Here is a 15,715-nt window from a genome sequence, read left to right as displayed (position 1 = left end):
CAAGCGATTCTCTATTTGTTTATGATCAGAGTAGAAAAATGCCAAAAAAAAGACAAAGGGTAGAGTGCCAAGTCTATTTTGTCATTCAGTGAACAATTTTCAAAAATTCTACTGAGGACCATTATTCAAGAATTTTTGTGATAGGAGGTTGATTCTGAGTTCGTTTTCCGCAAAGCCATGTCAGATCCACAGCCTATTATCATGACCTTCCTCTTCTAGTCCTCGGATCTGCCTGATATTTTTTTCCTTCAAGAAGGAAAATAATGGTAGTTTAGCAGAAAAGTTTCTCCAAGTTCCAATCCAAAGTCACCTTAAAATGTTCGTTTCCAGGTTACATTCGGCGTCAAAGTGGGAAAAAAGGGACCATCCATAATGCCTGTTGGATAATTGGTGCTTAGATGTTAAAGAGAAATGCCTAATCCAAAGAAAAATGACCGGTTTGCATCATTCCAGGGCCTACCCCTCCAAATTCAGATTCAATTGGCAAAGGGTGCAATCACAGTTGATTTAGAATTAAGATAACTGGTTCTAGTAGGTTGTGAGTGATCGCTTCAGAAATTTATAATGGTAACAACCTCCTGTAAAAGGACAGCAGAAACATGCCGCCCAAGTGTCTTCCAACAATGGTTCATTATACAGAATTGAATAGAAAAGTCCAATTTTATTTTGTAAGGAGCTTCTATTACTAAACAAAATTCTTGGGGAAATAAAAACTTGCATGGTGTCTTCTATCGGCAATTGTGATGTTCCACTAGAAAATGTCATATAAAAAGCCAATTTAGAGGAGGGATAATCACACAAAACGCAATGCAAACGGTGCAGCAAATCTTTATCATGGAAAACAACAAAAACCTTAATAACATTTGTCAGTATGCATAATATAGAACAAGCCTATTAATTGAAGTGCTTGTAAAATTTGATCATAGGTTACAGCAGAAATACAAAGAAACAATGGAAGGAAAGGAGGAGAATAAAGAAAGACGTTCGTCTCTTTTCTTATAAGATAATATAAGAATAACCTACCCGTATGAAGTGACTTTGCAACTAGTGAAAGGTGAGCCCATGCATGGGTCAACATGAGATCCTTAAAGATGCTACTCCTACCAACCAGAACCATCCGGGAAAGGGTCCAATGCGTCTTGTTTGCCATTAACATAGAATTCTACAACTGCTTTCATTCTTCGAAGTTTATCTGGGTGGTAATTTACGTGAACAATCACAGGCTTTAACTTCTTCAGTTTAGCATCTTTCCTTACTGTTTTAAAGAGGACCTTACTGTTCATAAACATGTAGAAATCCATAGTTCTCTTGGCAGCATGAAGCCCATCATACCCAGGATGTGAAGGGAAAAACAGTTCCTCATTAAAAACAGCTTGATCCCATGCATTTTGTTGCCGAGCCATCCGATCAGCCACACGGTCCAAAAGCTCAATTGAAGGAATTGTAGGTCGTATATAAAAGAAACCAGAGTTGTAAACCCATATTCTCATTGTATGAGCATAACGAGCCCAACCCATGGCAGGTTCATCAAAGACATCATTATAACCGTATGCAGTCATATTATTGTGACCGTCAGTCATGGACTCTACGTCAGAATCCCGATAAAGATGGTTGAATGGGTTTTGTAGGTATACTATATCAACATCAGAGAGAAGAACGCTGTAACCCAGTTGCAAAAACTCCCTTAAAATGCGGAACTTCAATCCAGAGACAGCGTGATTGCCTCCTGTTCTCCCAACAGCATCAACACCCTCATCAGGATCCCTTTTGTACACTGGAACATCATTTGATTTGCAGAATTCTACAATCTGGTCATCTAAAGCTATAACTAGGTAATTAGGTATACCAACTCTCTTGATGTTAGAAAACCAAACCTCCAACATCTCTTTCACGTTTGAATTGGCAAGTGCAACTATGAGCTCTTTCCGAACAGCAACTTCCTCCAATATCTTAGCCAATCTTGGGTTCACAGAGTCATCAGGAACAACAGTTGGGTTAGTTCGTAAAGCCTTGACAGCACCAAAAGGTCCAGCTTTGTGCTGTTCACCCAACACCAAAAACTGCTTCTGTGCATGATCTTTTCCTTGTTCAGCCAGCTGTAGCTTTTCTGTCAAATCTTTGACATGCTTCTTTAATTCAGAATTCTTCTCTGATAGAGATACAATTTCAGACTTCAGCATCTTAATCCGCTCCGAGGATTCACATGATGAAGAACCAATCTAACAAATAGCAGGGAAAAAAAAAAAACAATATACACATCAAGCAACCGATAACAAAGAAAACCAAGATGATACAAACTTTGTAATGTTCGGGTATCCCAAGATAAGAAGAAAGCCCACAATTCTTTACAAATCATTACTAGGTGCAAATCAAAACATTAACCATTGGCCATTTTTATGCAACAAAATACCCAAGGATTGGCCAAACTGAGCTCAAAATATCAAATAAAAGACAGGAGAATAAAGCCTAAAGCGGACCATTGCCAAGGATAATGGAAGCCATCTATTGCAGGTAAAACTACAAGATGGGTTAGAAGACGTCCTCCAAAACAACTCTGTTTCAAGATTCTATTACTACTATGTGCCATCTGCCATGTGTAGAAACTAGAAATAGAGCTAATCAATTCCGATGCTGCTCGACCGAAGATTTAATAAGGCTTAGCTAGGTCTCTAAAAGAGGAGAATAAAATAGTACTATAATTATTGTTTCGTAATTGTTTCAAATTCCTTTCCCTTGTATCCTAAAAGTGAAGGTTTAGACAAGTGTTATTGAATTTCCTAGTAAAATCATTTGTTTTCCTTGAACACCCAACTCTTGGAAACAAATCTTTTTTTACTATAGAAAGAGTTAACACCTTCAAGAACACTGGTTAGTTCCAAAGTCAACTCAACCCAATTCACACTTGACACATTAGCAAGAAAATGCTAAGATCAATAACCACTAAAAAGCATTAATCAAAGAAACTTTACAAAAGAAAAATTAAAACTTGAGGTAGCAAATAAGAGGTGAACCTGGAAATTTGATTTGCCAAATCGACGATTTTGAGAAGAGGGAGTGGGGTTGATGAGGCCATGAGGGAAAAAGAAAGCGATGACGCATCCAAGAAGAACTCCGATCACAATGGCTACAGCAATTCGAGATCCGCGAAGTGACTGCCCTTTCTCTCTACGGGCCGCCATCCTCCTTCCCACTCGGTCCAACACTGAAACAGAACGAGAGAGAGAGAGAGAACAAGAAGAAGAAGACGAAGAAGAAGACGAAGAAGAAGAAGAAGTGAAAAGGCTCTCCCTTTATCCAAGAATCAACCGCTTTGATAAGTTAGCAATTCTAAGCTTCTCCTCTTGGCTTTTGGTACATAACTCTTAAAATTAGGACAGATGAGATAGGTTTTTTTTTTTTGAGGTTGGGGGGGGGGGGGGGGGGGGGGGGTTAGCAGAGATAACAGTGAAGAGTTTAGATTTGGTGCTTCAGGAACATTTATTTGACTATTGAAAAAGATGGAATCAGACCGTCCGTTTTGATAAATTTCGAATGATCCAACGGTTATACACGCGTCATTGACTTTTCCGCCACATTGGCGTGCTGCACGGGTTTAATCATTGAGGATTTCTTTCAACAACCGAAACAATGAATTTTCCCACCCAAAAACCACAACTGGAACAGAGCAAGACCCTTTTTTTTTGTTTAATTCTGGCAAAAAGAACATTTCACTTAAAATACTAACGACAATACTAATATATTTACAACAATGATTGTGGTTTGTACATTGAGAGCAACATCTAACTCACCAACATAAAGGCACGTGACAAAAACAAATGAAAAATACATCAAAAACAGAGGCGGTTCGATTGCGAACTCAGGAACAATGGATCCTACAAAACCAACTTATCAACATCATAAGAATTTGCTTCCTAACAAAATTGGATCATCGCGGCAAATCAAGTAAAACAAGGTTCACTAACTTCCCTACAACAGCTCCTCGTGCTCATGCAGACTTGTTCTCCTGCATAACCAGGAATAAGAAAGATATTAGCATCCTTCAAGCAAACACGAATTCGTTAGCCTAGGAGAGCAAGGATGTTATGAAATAATCATGTAACAAAGACCAATATCAAGATAATTGGTCACATCTCATTTTTAATGTTGATGCAAACTTAGTACAATTGGATTTAAGAGGGTATTTCTGTTTTGGAAACCCAAAAGCTTGGCAGTAGTAAATGCACAATTTTTATGAATACCAACCCAATGCAGTCATCCCCAATGTTCATTTTGATGTAGGTCAAAATGGAAGGTATTCCACTCTTATTCCTTGAAGCCTAGGTTAATGTTCAAGAAGTGAGGCTAGTTAGGTAAATAAGAAAAAAAAACCTTAACTGAAGGAAGATATTAAAAAACTTGAAATCCTTTAATTTAGTAGGAACACGAAAAGAATGCAAACCAGGGGGTTTTCCAGCCAAAAGAAAAAGAAAACAAGGGTTTTTAGCACGAACTCTGAGAAGTAACATAAATGAGTCTCGCCATTCCTCTTTATTTACCTATTTTTAGTTCGCCTAAACAGGATAGAAAGAATTAAGAGCAAATGCATACTTCCTCGGAGCTAGTAATATATGACACAATAACAGTGATGTCATCAAGCTTTCCACCATAATAACGGAACCCAGCATCTTGAGCAGCAGTTGAGAAAGGTGTCTGTCGGTTTCTATCTTGTGCCCGTTGCCGTGCCAACGCTGCTATCTTTTGAGCAGTCACTTGAGGCCCCAAACCAGCTCTCACAGCATGAACCACCACTGCAGTAATTTCATTATTGTACAAGTTATCAAACAGTCCATCTGTGCCAGCAATGACAGCGTCTCCTGGAGCAACAGGAACTGCGAACACCTGATTGGGCAGAAGATTTAGATCACTTAGATATTTCATAATCTATCAAATAAACTAAAGCCTCATGCAATTTAATAAACAAGCTCAAAAGTTCTAGTTTAAGACAGCGAGGGGAAAAATAAAAGCTACAAAAGATGCAAGAGAAACCAAAACATGTAAATCATTGCTTAATAAATAATTTGGTTGACTTGTCAGTTATCAAGAAATATAAAAGGGTTATACTCTCTCACTTAAATATTTAAGTTATTAGTCACGAGAAACAGTCAGCAGAAGCCACCATCAAACATCCCAGGGCCAACCAAGCAAATATCCATCAGAAAATACATGGTTTTTCTCATAAAATTACACAAACAAAATTTCATTTTCATAAAGTCAAAATAAAAGACCTTTCCAGGAATATAAGCACAGGAGGAACATGTGTAACTACCTCACCAGAACTAGGTAAATCACCATTACTTCCACTCTCAAGTTGATATGTGAAGTTAAAATCATGCTGCTGGACAGGGGATCTAAATATAGTGCATCCATCTCGAACCACCATAAAACCACTATCTCCCAAGTTTATAGCATCAAGACCCTGCAATGAAAACTCAGAAAATTAATATACCATCCAGCAAGTAACTTGATCCAGTTATCCAAGAAGAAGGTAATTTGTGCAATTTTAATGTAAGCGGAATGAGTGTTAATACACAAAGCCCCAATTCTGACCCTTCATCATTTCAAATTTTACCAAGCTACCACAAGTTACTGACATTGATTTTTAATCCCCTACTTAGGACATAAGCTAGGAAAGACATCCAATTGCAGGTCATTAATTCATCAGTTCATGTTAAAGTGCAGAAAGTAGTATTTTGATTTAGATGTGTTCCACATAATTATTTCAGGAAAAAGCTACTCATGTTGGAACATTGAAAATGATCGGCAAGCCCAGAACGGAAATGGCTTACCTGGTCTGTGAGGGCTATGATGCATGCTGTTGAGGAACCTTTAGCTTTTGTGCTAGAGTGAGCTTTCTCTAAGACTCTTGCAGGGTCAATTGAACCCTTGGGCTCCTCTTGGATAGCATTTACAGAGTTAGACATGAGTTCCCTAGAATACAGCCCTGCATCAACACCCAGATCTGCCCAGCCACCGACTCCATCTGCTACACCTACTGCTTGTTCATCCACACATATGAAATGAGCATCTTCACCTCCAGTATCTTCTTTGTCGGGATGGGGAAGATAGCAGGATCCTGAACGCAGCTTCAGAGTTTTTCCAGCAGAAATCTTCCTATCATAATTGTCAAGCATGGCAAAATATAATTTGCAAAAGATATCGTAATGATTTGGTAAAAGGAAATTGGAAAGTGCACAGAGAGCATACTCTTCTGCTGACACAGAAGAACTGGCAACCTGTTCTTCATGACCAGAATTATCAAAGGAAACATCAGGTACGGTACCAAAGGATAAACAAGAAGACAATGAACTAAGGAAAGCCCTTGAACCTGACCCCGACCAAGGATTAAAGTTGCACCATCTTTTTCCAACACTATAAATGAAATATCCATAAATTGGAGACCTGTTAGGTTTCTCATGGTTTTTCAAACTCATTCTAGCTTTTATGCAGCCATTCAAATTCCCATTGCCATAAAATATGTCAGCACTACTTGTTAACGATGAAAGGTGCTCATGCTTTAACTTTAATGTACCAATAAAATCTCCACCAAATACAACTCTAGAACCAGAAGCAGCCATAGGTTTACTCTGAAATTTGCAAACTGGAGGTATTTGACTGAAGTCAGCAAGTGCACAATCAATATGATACCCACAAACCTGGAAGGCAGGGCCCGAAACAGATGGAACAGAAATTGTTCGAGAAAATGCTCCAACAACAGAAATATTTCTTCTTCGATTAGGTAAGAGAGAATCTGATCTTGCAGCCAAAAAAGTCCCTGTTGGCAAAAGTCCTTGCAAATCCGCAAGACCCAAAAATCTTAAAGAATGAAAAAACCTACAATTGCCAAACCCTAGCTTCCTTGTTCCAATCAGAACTTCAATTGAATCTTGAAGCCCACAATCTGTTCTGTGGATTCCATTCTGAACTGCACTCCTCAGTCTCCAAAAGTAAGTGGATGGCATCTTATCTTCTTAAGCAAAGCAACTTTCTTTCAAACCGTCTATTACAGAGAACACAAAAATCACTACTATATACAGAAGAAAATTTCATAACTTTTTAACAAATCTAAACCTTAGATTACTAAAATCATAGATAATTCCTGCTCTCCCTTCGAAAATAGCAGGAATTAAGAAACCTGAAAAGAAAAACAAAAGTTTGCAGATAACAAGTTAAAAACCAACTCAAAAAAAAAAAAAAAAAAGATTTCAAACGATGATACTATCAATATCAAGAAATTGAATCAAACAAAAACAGAGGAAAATACAAACACAAAGTTTATCTAAGCTTAATTCCAATGAAAAATCAATTTGTAATCCGCCAAAGAAAGGAATCAAAATCAACACAGATATGATATAATTAATTCCAACTCAGCTAGTTAACAGGATTATCCAACAAAAAAGGAAAAGAAACCCTAAATTCCTTTGAACAAAATCAACACAACGAAAAAAGAACATCAAATTAACAAGGCACGAAACCTCACCTTTACAGAGCCATCAAAACCAACAATTTCAAATTGAAAACCCTATCCTCAAAGTTCTGGGAGAAGCTAGAAATGAACCGATCGGTTTAGAGAGAACCGCCAGAACCGGTTCTTCAGTCGAGTTGCCTTCATGAAACCTTAAAGAAACGAAAGACTCCAAATCTTCGGGTGCAGAATCTTCTCTGAAACTCGGGCAAGAACGGTGCAAAAAGAAAAAAATTTTTCTTAAAAAGATGTCGAGAAAGTTCTTGGAAGAAGCTCAGCAAACGACAATGAAACCCTACAAATGGTTACAGGGAGGGAAAGCGACAATTAGCCCCTAAAGCTGTTTCCTTTTACTCAGGATTTTTCAGGGTGAGAACAGATTTTAAGTTTGACCAAAACGTGGCAAAATTATATTTGTTTAAGAACATGACAAGTACTTATATTTGTTGACGGAATTGACTGTCGGATAAGCTAAACTTTACTCAATGTGTCGATTGTTTTGGGGATTTTGACGAGGGTATAATTGTCCTTATGAACTTCAACGGGAATTCGTATGTTGTTGGAGTTGGACGTATCAGTGCACTTGCCATGTTTAATCATCCAAATTGGTTGGAGATGAAGATCAAAATTACAACTCTTGGATTCAAGCAAACTTAATAAAGTTTGGTAGGTAAATTCGTAAAGTTATTTTGTTAAATTAAAATAAATTTTAATAAATTGAAAGTTTTTATTATATAAATTAAATATATAATTTTTAAAAAAATTTTAATAAATTTTGATTTTTTATAAATATTTTTAATAAAAATTTTATTAAATTTTTTATCATTAAATAAGTACTAATTAAATTTAATTATAAATAATATTTTTAATTACATTTTTTATATATTATTTATTGTTTTTATTAAATTGTATTAAATTTTTAATTTGAATTTTTTATTAAAATTTGTAATAAAAATTTTACAAATTTCACTTAAGAAATTTTATATAAATTCTTCCCCTTAGATTTTAGATTTTTGGCCTAATATTTTTCTTTTTAACAAAATTATCCTGTCCTTGCTTTCATACTTCTAGTATTTTAATTTTTAGACTAACCGAAAGTCCTTTATTATAGACTTTTGCTTACTATAAAAAAAATTAAAGGATTATTTCTTTCTTTAATTACATTCATAATCAAGTATTGATCTAATAATTAACTGTTACATTATTAAATAATTAATTAATAAATTATAATATAATTAAACAATCAAACTCACACGTAATGAGACTTGATCATATGATTTCAAGTTTTAACTAGTATGCTATATACAAAGAGGAAGATTTTATGCTTATTCCAAGTTTTGAATGCTTTAAACATGCTAAAGTTCTCTAAGCAAATCTTCAATTCATGATCTTGCTGAACAGGATCTGTGAACCACATTGAGGCTGCAGGCTCGTTAGCGCCAATGGTGCATGAACGTAAGTTGGTGACATTACAAAAGAATATTCCTGGAGGATCATAGCGAGCACGATTTTTGCCTCAACCATGGCTAAATTGTGACCTGCGCAGATTCTAGGCCCCAACCCAAATGGCAAATACGAGGCTAAGTGCTTTCGAGCCTCTTCAAATCTAGAAGCATCGAACTTATTGGCATCTTCTCCCCATATAGCAGGATCATGATGGACAACAGCCAATCCTAACTGGAATTCTGTGCCAGCAGGAATGTCGAGGCTCCCTAACACAACGTTCTTCGTTGTTTTCCTCATAATCATCACCACTGGAGGGTTAAGTCTAAGCGTTTCACTGATAATCATATTCACCTGTTAGAAGAAGATGAAGCCAAAATAAACAACACAAACTTGGACAATATGTCCCAGCAATTTCCTTTTGGTAATTCCCATCTTCCACAATTTATCAAAGGTTGGCTTAAAATGTTAATAAAGAGTCAACTTACTATTCTGAAGTCGTTTAAATTCTCAGAAACCGGCTCTTTGTTTTTACAGATGCGAATCACTTCTACCCTCGCTTTCTCTTGCCAAGCTTGATGCATTGCTAAAAGTGTAAGTGCCCAAGTCATAAGATTAGCAGTTGTTTCTTTTCCTGCAAAGTAAAAAGTCCTACATTCATCTAATTTCTTCCTCCTCTAATCTCTCTTCATGACCATCCTGGTTATTATAAGAAGACATCAAAAGGCCAAGTAGATTCGTGGAGTTTTCCATTGCTTTCTTTTTCTGATTAGTCTTGATCAGCATCCGTATTGATTCACAAATTTCCTTTTCCAGTCTCCACCTTTCTCTGTTTTTCCTGGTGGGTAGAAACCTGTGTAAAACAGGTTTTCAGAAGTCACTAAACATAAGGCGGAAAAAGAAAATTTCTAACCCCAAATTCAATTTAAGACTAGTACTCATCTGAACCCTGGAATATAAACGCTTGTTATACCCTCCCAGAAAAGGTATAATTGCCGTTCTTGCAACATAAAAATACGCTTTCCCTCTTCAAAACTACGCCCAAAAGCTGTCCTGGATATAATATCTGCTGACAGGGAATGGAATTCTTTTTGCACTTCGATCTCAAATTGATCTTTTCCTCCTCTTATTTCCTCGGACTTCTTTAACATTTCCCCAGTGCTGGTCACGATCCCTGTCACAAAACCCTGTTAAAAGAACGACTGTTATGGTCTGCGGGATCAGCCTTAAAATTTTGTTTTCAACATTCAGCCGAACATGTTACCTTAACCCGCTCCATTTTGAAGGCCTGGTTTGAGATTCTCCTTTGTATAGCCCATTTCCCTCCTGTCAGCCCAACCAGTCCTTGTTGTCCAAAGAGCTGCTTACTTGAAGGGCCAAACCCCAAGGGTTCAAACGTCGGCGTCCCACCATCCGTATTGAGAGTAACCTGCTTAATCATGTCCAGGTTAGATATCGCAAGCCTGGGCTTTAACCCAAACCAATAAAGGAACGTTTGCCATAAGTGCGTGACCACTTGCGGTAACCAGGAGCCACACGGTCTAGGATATCAAGCTGGTCAAAGGACATGGGCTTTGACCGAGCTTCTGAATGCAGATGGCGGATCTCTGCTAAGTTTCCAAATATGGGACGGTAGCTAGGGCCCCTTATCCCTTGTTTTCTGAAGTGGGTTTGGATTCTCCACGGAACCCAGATGATTTTGTGAGAAGCTTTCAAAAGGAAGGTTAAAAGACGGAGCAAAGCAAGTACAAGAAGCATTGGCCATAAAAAAATAAAAAACCTAGCAATAGAAGCAGAAAGAAATGTCTTGGCTAAAGAAATGTCTTGGCTGTAGAAAGAAATTAAGTGGTGGATTGGGGTGGTTGGGGCTTAGAAGTTTTTATGTTTTATTTTTTACAGAGGTCAAAACTTAGGTGATAATTAGGGGTGAAAATTTTACAATTATTGAGATTAAATTTCAATTGAGTTAATTTTTTTTTTCATTTTAATTATATTAATGCTGGCACAAATGATTTTTATTCCCCTTGAAGAACTTAAGAAAACTAAATTATATAAGCTCAACGTTATTGTTATTGGCATGGATGGTATTAATATTTTATCTATATAAAATAGAGTAATTGTTTTTTTCTTCTCTTTCCTTCAGTTGACAAGTAATCAATTATTGCAACGCAACAAGGCATGATTCATACTGATAATATGGAATTAGTTTTTAAATTGTGATTAAAAACATGTTATTTTAAATTTAAAATAAATATATGATTGTGTTAGTAAAGTTGGTTCATGGTGACCTAATTATACCTTCATCCCAAATCCTAGTTACTGTATTAGGTTCGAGTAGATGTCAAACTTTTAATCAGCGAGACTGCAATTTGAACTGCACAGTCATCTTGCTAATGATCACTTGTTGTCGAGCTTGGAACTTTGTTTTTAAGTAAAAATTTATGTTCACGTTGCATGAAAATTTTGTAGACCAGCATCATGCAATGTAATTAATTGATGAGGTGAGCCAACTTTTTAAAGTACATCCTGGATGATTGAAAGAGGGAGGGAGACCCCTTCATATTCTGGCTGATGAAACGATTAGGTCATGCTTTGATATATTGGTTTTGCAGATTGAAATATCTTGGCTTGGGATTAGCTGTAAGTTCATGGTATCTTTTAAAATTTATTTCTTAAAGTTGTCTTTAGATTATTGAGCATTCAACTACAACAATGGTGTAGCTCCTCGTTGGAGGCAGAATTGGGGTTTCCCTTAGGAATTTCTACTTCACAATTGGGCTGCCAGGAAATGGGTCCGAAATGGGTTTAATCTCCTGAGCCTGATGTTGAATAACGAAACGCTACATCAATCCCACGTAAGAACAGCGAATCAGCGACCACAATGCACGGCGAAAGCAAAGGCACATGACATGTCCGAAACGTGTTCCCGCTAGGGCAGGAAGCTTAAAGCCTTAAAACCAAGCATGAACGTTATGAAACATTCATTTTTGTTTCTTCTCTCATATTTGGAGCGGACCTGATCGAAATCTGTCTCTCTCTGCAAATTTTCTGAATGCGTAATCGTTTGGAGAACGCCAGGCAACAACCCCACCACCCATAAAAACTCAAGGGCCCTGCGGCCAGGATACACATGCACCTGTGGCTTGCCAACTCACCTTATTAAATGGGGGGTTCGACAGTTCTGAATCTGAACTCCGAAGGACTCCCTATCATGTTTAGAATTGACCAGCCGACCCCCTTTGTTTGACCAACGCCTTCACTTCCAATCTCATCATAATGGCGTATATGCACCGTCATCTTCCAATCAAGGAAATCATTTTCAAACTTGGATTACTCAAAACTTTGGATTATAATGAACTTGAAACTGGGTTTTAACTAATCGGCAAATTGTTTAAAGTGTTTCATATTCAGTCAAATTTTGGCAAATTGAACCCTGTCCCTGTATGGACAGTCATGTTGGAAGTTGGAGCTTGGATGTGAAACAACAATCAAGTTTAATAAAAAAGTAAAAAATAACTGTATATAGTAGCATCATAGTTTGTGCTACATTTGCTAGATACTAACTACAGGAGTTCCCGTACAACCTTTAAATTAAACTTTACCTCAAAAGGAAACTAACTTTAAAAGGCAGTATTTAACACACGGAAAGCCAAAAATTAGAGTCTGACTCTAACATTCTTCTCTCAGTTCTAAGCAGTTGTATTGAAGAAAGACTAAAAAGATTGAAAAACAAAATGGTGTATCCTTTAGCTGGGAACTGAACCTCTAAAGCATGGTTGGGCCAGTGGGCTTTCTATCCGGTGCACCTTCCCATGTTTCTCCAGGCGAACTCCCTCCTGTTCCATAGGATGTAGTAGCTGCTGCTCCAACATTGAAGCCACCTCCAAAGGAAGTGAGCAAAGCAGACAGTCCACTTGAGGAAGCTCCACCATCACCCATGCCAAGGCCAAGAAGATCAAGCGTAGTAGGCTTGTTTCCAAACAGCGAGGATGAGCTTATGCCTATCATGGTATTAGTCAAGCCAGAACTTCCATTTGTAGGAAGGCCAAGGCCAAAACCAGTTGCCATTGAATTGCTCTCTGACTTAACATTAGGATCTTTACCATCAGAGGAAGTTGATGATATTGCCAAGCCTAAACCACGGAGCAGTGAAGGGTTTGATGCCGCTGAACCCATTCGTGCAGCCTTTTGTAGCAATGCAGTAGCAGACATGGCTGGTTGCGGGGATGGAGCATAGTGGCAATGGTCATGTTCAGGTCCAGAGAAGATAGAGGAGCCATTGTTGGAGAGGTAGAGACGAGAGGAAAGAGATAGGGATGTGCGCTCTAACGGTGCTCCTGATTGAAGGATCGAAGATGGTGCTGGTATTTTGGATGGTTGAGAGTTTGGAGCAAATACGCTAGCGAAAACATTGCTGTTTGAAGGAGAGGTACTAGTTGCTGCTGGAGTTGGTGGTGAAAGTCCCATTGGATTTTCTGGTATTTCTGTAACCAATGTAAAGTGAAAAAAAGAATGAGAAGCCATTGATAGAAAATACAATGACGAAGATTAAAGTGGCAGCAAAGAACAAAAAAAGAAAACGAAAGAAAGCGTGGAGATTGAAAGGGAGAGGACTTTTCTTTAAGGCCTTTTCCCATAACTTGAAAGCATTGGGAAGTAAAAGCAATGGCAATAATGGCTTCCTTTCTTTCTCTCAGTTCACCCCTTTTCGCTTTTCGATCATTGAGCTTACTTATTGACACTGTAACCATCTCGCTCGTGAACCTAATAAAAATAAACTCCTGAACACATTTCTCTCTCTCTCCCTAACTCTCCCCTCACTCACCCACGGCATTTGTTAAGTTCTCTAAGCAAATATCCAAACGAGAACGACATCAAGAAGAGACAAACCGAGCCATAAAAAACTAGAACTTCATTTGAATGGACTCTCAGCTTTCTTCACCCACAATAGAAAAACAAAAACAATTAAATAAAATACCCCAAGATCATCTCACCTTTGACCTATCTAAATAAACAAAAACAAAATATAGTAGCAAACCCTCTGTAAAAGTACACATACAAAAAGAACCACAAATTATTTACCTGAACTCTGAATTGACAAGCCCGGTGAAACTACACTAGTAGTAGACGGTGTTAAAGGCTGCGGTGGCGGGGATGTTGAAGCAGCTCCGCTTCCAACCATACTTTTTCCACTCCCATTCCCTTCTGTATCAGCCATCTCTAGCGTTTGAGCCCTTGCGCTTTCCTCAGCTAACGCATCGCAGAAAGCTCTATGCGTTATAAGACTATCCCTCCTTCAAGAAGACGCCATCATCCAAAAGTCAAAACCAGAACCACAAAAAACGCATACTAAAGGAAAAGAGTTCAATTATGAAATGGAAACGGATGAGTTTATGCTTACCTAGAAAAGATGGTGCCACAATCGCATTTATATTCTCGGGTGCCGCAAGTTTTCATGTGGGCCTTCCAATCGGACTGAACAGCGTATTTTTTAGAACACCGCTCGCATTTCCATTTCTTTTCCCCGTGTTTTCTGCAAAAGTGTTTCTTGATACCGGTAAGATCACCCAGGGCTCGAGCCGGGTTGTGGTGGACGCAACTTGGCTCAGGGCACACGTAGACTCGCTTTCGTATTTCTTTGCTGGTTCTTTGCCGTAATTTCCATGGTAAGTTATGGCCCCGTCGGTGGAGTTGAAGGTTTTGATCGCGTTGAAAGCCCTTTTTGCAGATCTCACAAACAAACCGGTTGGTGGCTAGCAGCGTTTTTGGAGATAAAGCCATTACCTCAGCATCTGGATCTGAATGAATCAAAAAGAAATTTACAATAAAAAAAAAAACGATATTTTTCAACATTGCGAGACAAAAAGAAAGAAACCCTGGAAATTAAAATAATTGAGATTAAAAAAAAGGTGGACTTTGACTGTCGTTATAATTAACCTGGCATCCCAGGAAGATTTCTTTTCTTCTTCGGTGTTCCTTCTCCTGTTTGTTGAGTGCCTTGAATCTGATGACCCGAAGAAGATGCACTTGCTTCTCCAGAAACTCTAGAAACTGCCATGGGTGAAGAATTTTCAAGCTCCACCATGCTTTTATTTACTCGAAACCCAATCAAAGACAGCCAAAAAAATCTGGTTTTTGTTCCAGGTTTTTCTTTTTCAGCTCAAAGAAAGAAAAACTCAGTTTCAGATAGAGGAAACGGTCGAGTTCGGATACAACAATTCACCACAAATGATGGTTTGAATTTCAAATAATATGCTTGTTTTTACTTGATAAAAAGCAGTAGGAAAAAGACAAAGCTTTTTTCTGTCCAAGTGTATGGCTTTCGTTTGAGTGAAAACAAAAAAGAAACTAAATGAGAGCCGCCGATTCAACTAAGTCGTCAAGTCATGACCGGAAAAGCACGGAGAGTTCACAGAAGGCGGCTCTACGTCCATAATACAGAGAGAAAACAGTAAACAGAGTCATTGAAGAGAGAGAAGCAAAGAAGAAAGACAGAGATAGACTTGAATAAAGTGCTAAAAATATATATATATATAAAAGTAATTAAAAAATAGTCAAAGCGGCGCCAGCTTTAACAATGGACAATGGTTAAGTCCTTCGAAACTGTTGATATTTAACTATGGTTTATTCGGAGACATATATACATCGACATCAGCTCCTCTCCTCTTCTCTTCTCTTCTGGCTGCTTATCAAAATCTGACCGTCCACCTGTCATATTTCCTGCCTGCTGACATTTGTCGGGAGAAGTCGTAAGTATGAACCAGGCGATGT

The 15,715-nt window shown here is 37.9% G+C and overlaps 4 protein-coding genes and 1 pseudogene across 18 annotated transcripts; all 5 read right to left on the bottom strand.

Annotated features, from left to right (window-relative positions):
* Positions 1-805: 805 nt before the first annotated feature.
* LOC111313141 (arabinosyltransferase RRA3-like) lies at positions 806-3,685 on the bottom strand. Its single transcript, XM_022913853.2, has 2 exons — positions 3,012-3,685; positions 806-2,219 (listed from the first exon to the last, which is right to left on the bottom strand). Exons 1-2 carry the CDS (start codon positions 3,177-3,179, stop codon positions 1,101-1,103), a joined length of 1,287 nt encoding a protein of 428 aa, XP_022769588.1. The 5' UTR covers positions 3,180-3,685; the 3' UTR covers positions 806-1,100.
* Positions 3,686-3,705: 20 nt separating this feature from the next.
* On the bottom strand, positions 3,706-7,826 carry LOC111312748 (putative protein phosphatase 2C 55). Of its 14 annotated transcripts, XM_089758131.1 has the most exons (7): positions 7,517-7,826; positions 6,244-7,171; positions 5,826-6,150; positions 5,306-5,455; positions 4,588-4,878; positions 4,243-4,316; positions 3,706-4,003 (listed from the first exon to the last, which is right to left on the bottom strand). In XM_089758131.1, the coding sequence occupies exons 2-7, from the start codon at positions 6,996-6,998 to the stop codon at positions 3,967-3,969; spliced, it is 1,632 nt and encodes a 543-aa protein (XP_089614257.1). In that variant the 5' UTR covers positions 6,999-7,171; positions 7,517-7,826; the 3' UTR covers positions 3,706-3,966. The 14 variants fall into 14 exon arrangements, 11 of the variants coding, with proteins under 11 accessions (XP_089614257.1, XP_089614255.1, XP_089614260.1 ...); XR_016340796.1 differs by having other exon boundaries at positions 4,439-4,878; positions 5,826-7,171; XR_002692980.2 differs by having other exon boundaries at positions 4,536-4,878; positions 5,826-7,171.
* A 907-nt stretch (positions 7,827-8,733) lies between these two features.
* On the bottom strand, positions 8,734-9,850 carry LOC149519544 (cytochrome P450 CYP72A219-like). Its single transcript, XM_089757862.1, has 2 exons — positions 9,433-9,850; positions 8,734-9,298 (listed from the first exon to the last, which is right to left on the bottom strand). Exons 1-2 carry the CDS (start codon positions 9,553-9,555, stop codon positions 8,879-8,881), a joined length of 543 nt encoding a protein of 180 aa, XP_089613988.1. The 5' UTR covers positions 9,556-9,850; the 3' UTR covers positions 8,734-8,878.
* A 28-nt stretch (positions 9,851-9,878) lies between these two features.
* On the bottom strand, positions 9,879-10,858 carry LOC111300939 (cytochrome P450 734A1-like; annotated as a pseudogene). The gene is made up of 2 exons (XR_016338074.1): positions 10,209-10,858; positions 9,879-10,131 (listed from the first exon to the last, which is right to left on the bottom strand). The product of XR_016338074.1 is annotated as a cytochrome P450 734A1-like (transcript).
* A 1,563-nt stretch (positions 10,859-12,421) lies between these two features.
* On the bottom strand, positions 12,422-15,453 carry LOC111312690 (zinc finger protein GAI-ASSOCIATED FACTOR 1-like). Its single transcript, XM_022913238.2, has 4 exons — positions 14,882-15,453; positions 14,346-14,742; positions 14,027-14,238; positions 12,422-13,428 (listed from the first exon to the last, which is right to left on the bottom strand). Exons 1-4 carry the CDS (start codon positions 15,027-15,029, stop codon positions 12,710-12,712), a joined length of 1,476 nt encoding a protein of 491 aa, XP_022768973.1. The 5' UTR covers positions 15,030-15,453; the 3' UTR covers positions 12,422-12,709.
* Positions 15,454-15,715: the final 262 nt, after the last annotated feature.

Source organism: Durio zibethinus, chromosome 3, assembly GCF_047325235.1.
Source record: "Durio zibethinus cultivar Kanyao isolate XHJ-2024 chromosome 3, ASM4732523v1, whole genome shotgun sequence".
Taxonomy (NCBI): Eukaryota; Viridiplantae; Streptophyta; class Magnoliopsida; order Malvales; family Malvaceae; genus Durio; species Durio zibethinus.
Note: the sequence above shows the minus strand (reverse complement) of the source record. Positions and strands in the feature narration are given on the sequence as shown.

Coding starts and splice junctions, on each gene's coding strand:
- LOC111313141 (XM_022913853.2), bottom strand. CDS start 3,179: ATGGCGGCCCGTAGAGAGAAAGGGCAGTCACTTCGCGGATCTCGAATT. Junction 2,220..3,011: donor TTGGCAAATCAAATTTCCAG/GTTCACCTCTTA, acceptor GCTATTTGTTAG/ATTGGTTCTTCATCATGTGA.
- LOC111312748 (XM_089758129.1), bottom strand. CDS start 6,998: ATGCCATCCACTTACTTTTGGAGACTGAGGAGTGCAGTTCAGAATGGA. Junction 5,456..5,825: donor TCATAGCCCTCACAGACCAG/GTAAGCCATTTC, acceptor TTTTCATTGCAG/GGTCTTGATGCTATAAACTT. Junction 4,004..4,242: donor ATTGGGGATGACTGCATTGG/GTTGGTATTCAT, acceptor CTGGTTATGCAG/GAGAACAAGTCTGCATGAGC.
- LOC149519544 (XM_089757862.1), bottom strand. CDS start 9,555: ATGACTTGGGCACTTACACTTTTAGCAATGCATCAAGCTTGGCAAGAG. Junction 9,299..9,432: donor ATTTAAACGACTTCAGAATA/GTAAGTTGACTC, acceptor TTCTTCTAACAG/GTGAATATGATTATCAGTGA.
- LOC111312690 (XM_022913238.2), bottom strand. CDS start 15,029: ATGGTGGAGCTTGAAAATTCTTCACCCATGGCAGTTTCTAGAGTTTCT. Junction 14,743..14,881: donor AAATCTTCCTGGGATGCCAG/GTTAATTATAAC, acceptor TGATTCATTCAG/ATCCAGATGCTGAGGTAATG. Junction 13,429..14,026: donor CTTGTCAATTCAGAGTTCAG/GTAAATAATTTG, acceptor CATTGGTTACAG/AAATACCAGAAAATCCAATG.